The sequence below is a fragment of the Rhipicephalus microplus genome, chromosome 3 (assembly GCF_043290135.1).
Source record: "Rhipicephalus microplus isolate Deutch F79 chromosome 3, USDA_Rmic, whole genome shotgun sequence".
Taxonomy (NCBI): Eukaryota; Metazoa; Arthropoda; class Arachnida; order Ixodida; family Ixodidae; genus Rhipicephalus; species Rhipicephalus microplus.
Window position 1 is genome coordinate 242967899 of NC_134702.1, and position 11594 is coordinate 242979492.

Below are 11594 nucleotides of genomic sequence, written 5' to 3' on the forward strand. Positions count from 1 at the left end.
ACTGCTGACCTGTTTACCAGGTCTTAACCAGGAATGGGCATACAGAAATATTTCCTACAAAAAACATAATTGACATCCCACAGCATACTTACAGTGGTTACAATTCAACACTTTTGTATTAATTTACAAAAAACTAAAGAAAAACATTACAACAATGGCATAGCTTTGCTGACTGAAACTTACTTAGAAATGGAAGCATTGCGTAACTCTGGGCTGCATGACTGTACAAAAAAAACTGTTAGTGGTTATTGAGAGCATTTATAAATAAATCAACTGTTGGACACTGTACAGCATCGGGTGATAGGCGATTCCACTCACGGATAGTTCTTGGAAAAAATGAATACCTGAATGTGTCTGTGCGGTTTACGTAATCTAAAACTTTCTTTGAATGACGTGAGCGCACAGCATATTTACTTATTTTTGATTGATTGATTGATTGATTTGTGTGGTTTAACGTCCCAAAACCACTATTTGATTATGAGAGACGCCGTAGTGGAGGGCTCCGGAAATTTCGACCACCTGGGGTTCTTTAACGTGCGCCCAAATCTGAGCTCATGGACCTACACCCTTTCCGCCTCCATAGGAAATGCAGCCGCCGCAGCCGGGAATCGAACCCGCGACCTGCGGGTCAGAAGCCGAGTACCTTAGTCACTAGACCACCACGGCGGGGCTATTTACTTATTTTTTTTAATGTGCACTGTTTAGTTGATACCAATTTTGTTGTGGAAAATGAGGTAAAAAAGCTTGAGCCTCTCCATTCTTCTTCTCTGCTGTAGTTTTTCGAGATCCGCTTTAATTAGTAGAAGTGAAGGGAAATTACGCCAACTATAATAATTATAAACAAATCGGACAGATTTTCTTTGGACCATTTCTAATTTTTTAATATTGGACTCTGTAAAGGGATCCCACACCGCAGCTCCATATTGTAATACTGTTGTAATGAAAGTTTTGTACGCGAGAAGTTCGATGTGTGGTGTGGCATTCACAAGCCTCCTGCAGAGATAGCCAAGCTTTTTCATTGCCCATACATGTGCTACATACATGTGCCAACTACATGTATGTGGCACATGTATGTGCCACATACACTATTTTCACAGCCGTTAGGAAAAATAGAACGAACCAGGCCGATGCGTTAATAATTGCTTGAGGAAGCACGCTTACTCTATAAAAGACTCCATTCCTAGCCACTTGGCGGACCAATGTGAAAAGTGTGGCTGTCAGTCATTTTTTGACAAGTGTGTTCTTATGGGGGGATATAAGATTCGGCGCGAGCACGAGATTAGCGAAGCCTTAGACATTCAACAATTTGGTGCTTCATATGTTAGCGTTATTTCGATTTTTCTTCACGGCTGTGAAATTAGGTATCTAGGGTCCACTGATACTACTGGCTCTTGACAAGGTAGGCCATTTGGCAAATGTTTGTGCAAGTTTGCTGATGTTGCGTGGTTATGCGCACATTCTGTTTTCTTATATATTGCAGTTGGTTTGCAATCAACTTTAGTTAGTTTAGCACGTTGTTCTTGTCTTTTCTATCTCCTAGTGTCGTTTGTGCTGTTAAGGACTTTCTTCGTCTGCTTCCATTGAAAATGCAGCCGCCACAGCCGTGATTCAACGCCGTGACCTGCAGATCAGAAGCCGAGTGCCTTAGCCACTAAACCACCGCGGCGGGGCTAGGTGAGGTTAAGCAAACGCACCGAAATGCACCAAAAACATAGGCCTGCAACGTGGCAACAATATGCACTAATACAATGATAAAATGACGAGCGATTTTTAGGTAATCTGCATTTGCGTAGAGCATTTCGGCATCCTTCAGCCATACGGTCATCTACACCACGATTTCAGATGTCAGCTTAATGGAACTTTTCTGGGTAGGGAGTCTGCGTATGCGCGCGGGCCTCAAAGAGGCACGCACCATGACTATTGGCACCCAAACCTTGACTAGACGAGCGGACCAAGCGCCATCTAGTGCCCGAAACCGAAACAGGCAAATGTTTGCGCAAAAAAGAGGCACAAACGCAGGCCTCCCACATTACGTACTGGTGTGTGGTGGAACATTTCGGAGTCCAAGAGCCACCAGTTTTGACCTCACTCTTCGGTTGAAGGGTGAAGTTTTGTGCTTTGCTAGGCTTACTAAACTATGTTCCGTAAAAATGACAGATTTTTTTACCGTATTTCATAGTTGAAACACTGTGATATCCTGCATTGCATCCAAGAGGGAAGTTCATTAAATTGTTGAGCAGGCGACTAGCGGAAGGAAAAGCTTAACCGTGTTAAGGCTAGGAAGGCGACAGCAGCATAACTAAATTTCGATATTCATCATGATTCCGCATAACCTTTCGCCAGCCTATTATTTCCTACAAGTGTTTCTTAAGCAAAACGTTGAAAGCAGATTACTGTATTAGCTGTCTCATGCGAGAACGTCAGTAAACGAGGTGCCAGTAAATTAGAAATTTCACGCCTTATTTAAAAGAGCAAATTTAAGTATTTCAGCAGGGCATGCTTGATACGACCAATCCCGTTAACCAAATCTACTTTTCCTTGGTAACTATGGTCCCGTTAAAACGACTTAGAAGCTCGGGACAACATTTTCTAGCCTGATTTTTCGTGTTTATCGCCAAAGTGCATCCTAAAAACCCTGGAACTTCCACCTGTCACAGGGTCGCTGCAAGAAAGTAATGCGGCATGTTCTTTATTATTCTGTCTGTGATTTGCGAGGGTCTTTTTGTGGAATTTCTGGAAAAGCTATAGATGAGGCTTTTCAAACTGATTTTTCAATAGGCCTATTTTTCAACAAACTTGAAAGTTTAAGGCCGTTTAAAAGTATATGTTTGAGATATGGCTGTGGTGTTGACTGGCGATATTGTAAAGATGACGTAGTAATAGGTCACCAAGCTATGAAAACCTAGATATTTTATCTTAGGAGAAAACAAATGCGAAATATAAAAAAACATTTAAAAAGTTTCACCTGTTCAGATATATTTCACAAACAGCTTGCCTCAGCCTAGAGGCTTGAAAAAATGCTGCTTCTTTCTTCAATACATGTATACTTATAAGAAAAAAATATCGTCTTGGCCACATTATTACTTGCGTTTTCATATAGTGCTCAACTTTCGAGACTGGTCCTTCTTTACAAAATTGGTTCGATATATCTGCTTCTAAATTATGCAGCTAATGAAAAAAAACAGAGTTCACTCTCGGGCTACAGGGTGTCATGAGCACCAAATATAAAATAAATAATCCAATCTAAATTATCAATTTTCGGGCCCGTGTCGATTTGCAGTGTAGTCACCCATTACCAGTTTTCAGACGTCGTTTCAGCAACACCGTCATGGCCTAAAAAATAAGCAAAAGTGCATGTGCAAATAACTGAAGCTGCAGATTAAGAATGGTGAGGGAGAGTGACGTTAAGCTTTTGCATAAAAAAACTTGAAATAGGTCATACCATAATGAGCAATCTGTAACTGACACGATATGCCATTGTTTTCTTGATGATATGGCATAGTCTGATGGTGGTATCTTACTGATTTTATTTATGTGAGTAAAGTAATTCCGGCTTAAAGTAATGAGGAAGTGGTCATCTTTCATATACAAGTTTTGCAAGTGAACCAATAGCCATGAACAAATAGCAATACCGAAGAAATATTCTTTATTAATGATTTCAGAAGCAATAACAAAACAGTGAGTGTTAAGCGAAAGAATTCATCGTAGCATTACACATTTGGTTTGGTCTATCACTTGAGATGTAGCCAAACGTTCGTCTACTCAACATGTTTAACTGTAAGCCATCAATTCAACCAAACGTTTGTCCAGCCAACGAGTCAAGCTGACGGTCATCTTTTTTGCCGAAGGCTTGCCCAGCTAATGAGTACAGCTGTCGAGCATCTTCTCTTCCGAAGGTTTGTCCAGCCAACTAGTCAAGCTGACGGCCATATTCTCTGCCGAAAGTTTGTCCAGCTAAAGAGTCAAGTTGACGAGCATCTTCTCGGCCAAAGGTTTGTCCAGCTAATGAGTCGAGCTGACGGCCATATTCCCTACCAAAGGTTTGTCCAGCTAATGTGTCAAGCTGACGGCCATATTCTCTGCCAAAGGTTTGTCCAGCTAGTGTGTCAAGCTGATGGCCATCTTCTCGGCCGAAGGTTTGTCCAGCTAATGAGTCAAGCTGACGTACATCTTCCCTGCCGAAAGTTTGTCCAGCTAATGAGTCAAGCTGACGAGCGTCTTCCCTGCCGAAGGTTTGCCCAGCTAATGAATCAAGCTGACGTCCGCCAATCCTAGCATCTTCATTGCCAGCCCTTCCTGAAACAGGGCTCACTGCTGCTTTTGCTTCTTCGGCAAAGGCAATAGCTAGGATGCCTGCAAAAGCAAAGGAAATGTAAGGAAATACCACCATGTTACTGACATCGTGACTTTGAACAGCATTCACCATAAAAAAACGGGGACTGAAAATAGATACTTCATGTTCAAGTTGTAGCTACTCAAATAACTTCCGTTTCTATATAGATCAGAAATAGTTCTTTCAGCATGATTTGGTGTCCTAGTTCCTCGATTATATTGTGGTAAGCTTGTTACACTTATATGGTGAATATTTTAGTATTGCATATCGTAAAATATGAGTACCATGTCATTTTTATTGTTAGTACTTTTTAAACATTAGATTATTAGAAATAAAGGGGGAACTGCATGTTGCTATTTGCAGTGTGATCGTAGCAAGGTTAAATAGACACCCTTTTTTTCTTTAACGACCGCCTTTACAAAACCCCACTGTTATGTCACGTATGGAGCATTTCGCGCGCAATTGGTGCGTCATCAGAGGAACGTGTGCATCATTTAGAAGTAGGCCATTTGAAAATTGCGCTGCCGCGTCTTACTTCTTGTAGTGAAAAACAAAACTGCATCACGCGAACCGTCGCCCGCTCGTCCGACTGGCGCAGTTGAGATGCAGACGCAAGTGAATACGAAGCATATCTTAGTCAGCTGAGACGATATTGAGCTTCTCTATCTATCTATCTATCTATCTATCTATCTATCTATCTATCTATCTATCTATCTATCTATCTATCTATCTATCTATCTATCTATCTATCTATCTATCTATCTATCTATCTATCTATCTATCTATCTATCTATCTATCTATCTATCTATCTATCTATCTATCTATCTATCTATCTATCTATCTGTCTGTCTGTCTGTCTGTCTGTCTGTCTGTCTGTCTGTCTGTCTGTCTGTCTGTCTGTCTGTCTGTCTGCCTGTCTGTCTGTCTGTCTGCCTGCCTGTCTATCTATCTATCTATCTATCTATCTATCTATCTATCTATCTATCTATCTATCTATCTATCTATCTATCTATCTATCTATCTATCTATCTATCTATCTATCTATCTATCTATCTATCTATCTATCTATCTATCTATCTATCTATCTATCTATCTATCTATCTATCTATCAACTTATAATTTTGTGCTGCCCATACCGGATTGTTAGTTATATTTACACCAAAATTGATATGTCGTCACCTAACTGCATGACAAACATGAATGAATGGTCATACCACGAAAATCCTGACTAACTTGTTTTATATGGTTTAGTTTACACACCAGGATCATTGTGCTGCTTCAGCTGTTTCCTTAAATCTGTATATCCAAATATAGGTGTGACGAGAGATTCCTGTTTAATGAACATAAATGACAGGTGATAATATGAGAATTATGACGTGACCATCATGCACAATGTCATTTACATAGCACGCTCGTGGCATCTTCACTAGCTTTATATAGACTAATTTTGCTATTGCATGGCATGGCGTTATGAGGGTAGCACTGATAGTTGGGAATGTTCGCGTAGGTTGATGGCTAAAACAGGCGCAAATCGCGAGACACAAACGAAGAATACAAAAGATGGCACCGGTACTTGTGTATTCTTCGTTTATGTCTCGTGTTCTTGCACCAATTTTAACCTTCGACTCGGTGACGACCTTAAATAACAGGTGGTCATGTGGAAATCATAGCATGCCATGTACAACAGACTTGCATGCCACGCGCATGACATGCCAACGGCGGTTTCGCTAGCTTCATGTACACGAACTCAGGTGTATCGTGACGAGGCTATGTCGAACCTCAGACGCAGGTGGTAACATGAAAATCATAAAATTCATAGTGCAACATGACTGCCATGCCACGCTTATGGCGCACTCGCGGTAATTTCTCGAGCCGCATATACATAAAACCTTGTATAGCGTGAAGTGACTGTATAAAGTATTTCGGTGAGTATTATGAAAATAATGACATGTGCAGCATGACTTCTATGTCCCACTCATGGTTGGCTGAAAGCCTATTCGCTCATTTGACATGAACCGAATTTAGGAAGACGTGATGTGACTGCATGGCGAAGATAAATTGCAAGCAGTAGTGCGGAAATCATACCATGTTATGCACAACAAGATTGACATGCCACGCTCATGGCGAACTCGTGGCCGTTTTGCTAGCTTGATATACACCAAGTTTTTTTTATTTTGGCTTCCCTGTATGACGTACATTAGTGGTAGCTGCTAACATGCCAAATATGACATGTTGTCAGCAACACGACTTGCATGCCACGCTCATGAAATGCTACCAATTAGCTCGCTAGCTTGACATACTCTGAACTTGGTATTGCAGGACGTGTCTGTATGAGAAACATAACTCAAAACAAAGCTTAAACCGTGAAAGCTGTGTCTTGTACAACAAGATTTACATGTCACACTCATAGTACACTAATGGTCCTTCGCTAGCTTGATATATAACAAATTTCGCATTGCATGACGTAACTGTATGGCGAACATCAGTGTCAGATGGTGGCATAAAAATCATGAAATGCATGCAATGTAACACGCCAATTACATGCCATGCTCCTTATGCGCTTGCATCCAGTTTGCTAGCTAGATAAACGCCATAGCAGGTGCTGCGTGAAGTGACTGTATGACGAACATAAATGGCAGGGGGTAAGACGAGCATCTATACATGCACCTATTTTAAAACGTGATTTATATATCATGCATATAGAAGGTGGACTCGCGGCCGTTTTGATAGGTTGGCATACGTACAAATGGCTTTTACATGACATGAGTGTATGAGAAACATAAGTTACGGATGCCAACATGTAAATTCTGATATACATAATATGTGCAGCACGATCTCCTTCTTGGTAACTGCTTCGCATTACATTGATTTCCACAATGCATCTGATCTGCCACCTTTTTGTTTGGTTTCGTCCAATTCCTCCATACCGAACTGACCACCATGCATCAGGAAGAATTTTTTCTTAGCTGGCGTTATACTGTCAATCGCTTTTGACGAAAATCTAACCGACAATTGCGGCACGAGATCACTGCTGTTTTGTTACTGTGCGGGGGCACCAGCATACGTGGTAACGTGGGTGTTCTCTGCATATCCCGTTTCTATTTCACCGAATAAATGTATGCGGTTGCAGCTAACATTCACTTGCCAATGTGCTGTTTCAATTGTGTGCGTATTCATACAGTGATTCAGTTTATTGATATTTAAGGCCTTTTTTGTTTTTTGGGTATGCTAAAAACACACTTGCCTCCAAAGGTATGCAAATTTCATGCAACTTACATATTTCATAGCATACTTGTACAGCATATACCGGGAGTTCTTTTACGAAAGATCGGTACAATTTAATAGAACAGCGAAGCCTGCTTGGAAGAGGAATAGAATAGTTTAGACTCACCATACGTTATGCCAGCAAACGTCACAAGAAAGGCACCTATATGTCTCGCCATGGCACACAGAATACGCTGCTCTATGTCCTTCCCTAATATGAAAGATATTGTTAAAAGAGCCACGTTACTATGCGAAATTTCGTCTTTTTACTTCTTGATAATGTTATGGCAGTTTTGGCGCCAACACATTTTTTATTTTTTCAACCCATGGCCACCGGCCAATGTTTCGAAGCAAAGCACGTGAAGACTCAGTGCTGTTTAGAAACGAAATTCGCGCCTTTTCATGGGAATTCCTGAAGGGAATCTTCAATCGCGTCACGCAACACATAACCAACCATTCCTGTAGGCCTCGCTGCAGCCAAATATTTTCTAAGGTGTTTCTCCTGATCGGAGGCAATACCTATTCAACTTGAGCCTATATTATTGTAATGCGTTTGAATTTAATAATCTATAATTATAAAACTTTATGCCTTCATTTGCGACTCCGCTATTCCTAGTTGAAGTAAATACAGCATAGCATTTTTTCTCTATTTAGCTTTTCGTCCTATACCGCTATTGTTGAATGTTTGATACTTTAGTTCTTTGTCAATATTTGCCACAATTTTGTTTATTTTCAAAGTATGAGAGTTTAAAGTTCACATTGAATTCCAATCACCGAGCCGGAGTAGCCGATTGGCTTCGCGTGCAAGTGCTCGACTTCGGCGTAGAGTAACGCCTACAAATCTGCGATTGGGACACAACCCACCCCACAAGAGAGAGGCATCAGTGGAAGCTGTACGATTCGGGTGTTAAGTGTCGGTAGTAACTGGTGTGTAGGTATGATCTTTTGCAGCCAAATTTCCTGATTTCCACTGAAACAAAACACGTTGGGCGTCGAAGTTACTAGCTAAATAATAGCTTCTGAAGCAACTCGGCCTTTCAGAATAGGAGAGGTCACTATCGAGCAGCGCTAGCAACGCCATTTTAATTGCTCTGTTCTTCATTCCATGCACTATAATCATCAAAACATGCGACTGCCGGCACGGTCGCGGGTGTCTCCGAGCAGTCAAACTTGTTGAACGAAGTTCGTGACGCAGAAGTCCGACCTTTCCGTTAGTTTGGTTTAATCAACCATATGGTTAGACAGAACGGGAAACGATCATTTACTCTTACATAAAAATGTTGAAGGATATAAAAAAGCACTCTTTTGTCTCACGGTAGAACACCTGTTGTGATGTCTTTAAGGAGCCTACCGGACACTTATTTGCAGAACTGCTGCACTGCAAGAAAGTGGCCACGAAATTAAAAAAAATGCAGGAGCATTTTCCTGCTCCTGACCTAAAGCTTCGCCACTTTTGTGCTGCCGGTAGAATACAAGAGCGTCTGCTACTCAGGAAAGAAGGTAAGCCAGAGTTTAAAACAGGACTGAATAGAATTAACGCCGTGATTTTCGGACACACTAAAACAATAAGACGACAACAATGAGCAGCATTCTGTTCGAGCTCTAGTGTGGGGATTAGTTTTTTTTTCTGGCACTCAATCTGCGAATATTTGTGTTAGCGCGTGTTGCAGGTATCTTTTTTTTTTCGTCATTTACACGCGTCGAGTTCAGACTGAGCCGCTTCTTGGCCTCACTCAGGGAGCATTGCAATTCAAGGTTGCATTGAGCGGGTATAAATTGGCTACGCAAATGGCATTTTTGAAGTTTGAATGAGTGCGTGGCGGTACTTGCCGGGAAGCCAGCTTAAGCCCTGCCAAAAAGATTTTTACAAATAGCGAATGCATGTTGAGGAGGCTGCATTCTCAGAATGGAGAACGGCTTGTATGTTCTACCATCTTGCCAATAAGCCGAATTAAAGGCTTGCAGATTATGGGTGGCTCGTAGTCGCATCACGCGATGTACAAGCACTGCTAGCAAGCTCAAAAAGCTTTACTCAAACCACGGAAAACTTCTGAAGAATACGGAATAAGTGACAGTTCAGCTTCATTTCACACATGACGTTTTTGGTCAGTGATCATCAACTTTGGGCCAATCACTACGTTATACTACCGAAAAAGACGTCCTAAAGTCCTACGAGACAGACAGTGTCAAGTGAATAGGAGCAATTTTGTGCTGTATGAAGAAGTTTCTTAGATTTGCTCAGGGATAGAAGAAGCAAAGGTGAGAAAATTAGGTAGAAACAGGGCACCGCTAGCACTGCTGGAAGAATCTCCCTGACAGAGACTTACCAAAGGTCCCGCGGCGCCGAACCATAGAAAATATTACTTTCACCACGTTTTATATACAGAGCAGTAGTGTCATTTTCCTCTTGGTAAGGCTAATTAAGCCGATGCTTCATATGTTTTTTCAGAGGAAGAAACCTGGCACACAAGTTATCAAGTAATTACCGGTTGGTGCTATGTAGCAACAGGGCTAAAAACTTAGTTCTTCAATTACAGTGATAGTTGCTACGGTGAAAGACCCTTTTTCCAATTATTAAATCTGGCCACGTGTCTCATCAAAACGCGAAAACATCTGAACTCCATTTTCAAATATATTAGTAATAATAAAATATACAAGTTTCAACGCTAGCGAGCAAGTGACATCGCTTGGGAATCGTCGGACAGGTTGAATGCGCAGTAAGCAAAAGTTTTCTAATGAGGCATCGAAAGCTGGAGGACCACAACTATTTAATTGCACTTATCTCATCAATGCATGAAAGTACCGCCATCACACTGACATAAATAATAGTGGCGACAGAAGCTATTTCTTGGTTGGTCTGTGAACAATATTGTCATTTACGCTTGACTGACTGACAAAACGCGGTATGAGAACTTAACGACTTCAAAAAGCTTCACGATGTGGCATCGACTGCTAATTAATGACGCTTTTTCCCCTGCTTTGCCTGATCTTCGTTACACCGAACAGTATGTTGTTTCTCACAAATACCATGCGTTAGTAGAAAGAAGCCCTACATCGTGGGTAACCATACAGTTGGTGTAAAGATGTCATTGAATGCAAACCTTCGAAAAAAAATGTTTTTGTTCACCTTAGATGAATGAAAGCAAATTCAGCGTCCTATTTTGTTCTTCTCAGTGAATTTGCTGATATGACCTATTTCTAATAGCGTCGTTCACTTCTGGTCGCACAGCAGTGTGCACCGTGTACAGATGATGAAAACGCTCTCCACGTTAATCATAAGGCAATACATTAACCATTTTCCTACCTAGCACGAGCTGACCTCGTTCACAGAGTTCGAAGTACTAATGTATTCTAAGAGAAAAAAAATCACAGCATATCCACGAAGTGAACGATGATGAGCGTGGTGAAGCGTCCGTCAACCCGTCCATGCTTCCCTCCGTCTATTCTTTCTTGCTTCTGTCCGTCCGCGCGACCATTCGTACGTCCATCCAGGCGTCCGTCCGTCTGTCTATGCGTCCGTCCGTATGTCCATTCATTCTTCTGTCCGCCCGTTCGTGAATCCATTCGTTCGTAAGTCCGCGCGTCCATCCATCCGTCCGTCCGTGTGCTAGTCTGTCCGTCCGTCTGTGAATCCGTCCATCCGAGCACCAATCTAGTGCCGCCATCTCGCATTCCTTGTGGCACATACCCGCTACGCGCGTCCGTCCGTCTCATAGTGTGTCTGTCTGTCTGTCCGTATTTCCAAGCGTCCATCCGTGCGTCTATCTAGTGAACACTCCAAGTACCGCCATCTTCCACCTCGCATCTCCTGTGGCACATGCCCGCTCTAGAGCGGGTATATGCCCGGTGGCTACGTACAACATCGGAGGATGTACAGACCCATGCCTTAAGAAGCTTCCCTCATAAAAAAGGAAGACTCTTTAGGGAGGGTCACAGCACCCTAGGTAGCTCCGTTTATTCATTTGGCTCATTTCGGAGGGTAAATTCTGAAATAGA

The 11594-nt window shown here is 41.8% G+C and overlaps 1 protein-coding gene across 1 annotated transcript; it reads right to left on the reverse strand.

The window, feature by feature from the left end:
* Positions 1 to 3629: 3629 nt before the first annotated feature.
* LOC119159854 (uncharacterized) lies at positions 3630 to 7810 on the reverse strand. Its single transcript, XM_037412680.2, has 2 exons — positions 7726 to 7810; positions 3630 to 4353 (listed from the first exon to the last, which is right to left on the reverse strand). The coding sequence occupies exons 1-2, from the start codon at positions 7775 to 7777 to the stop codon at positions 3911 to 3913; spliced, it is 495 nt and encodes a 164-aa protein (XP_037268577.2). The 5' UTR covers positions 7778 to 7810; the 3' UTR covers positions 3630 to 3910.
* Between the last annotated feature and the right edge of the window lie 3784 nt (positions 7811 to 11594).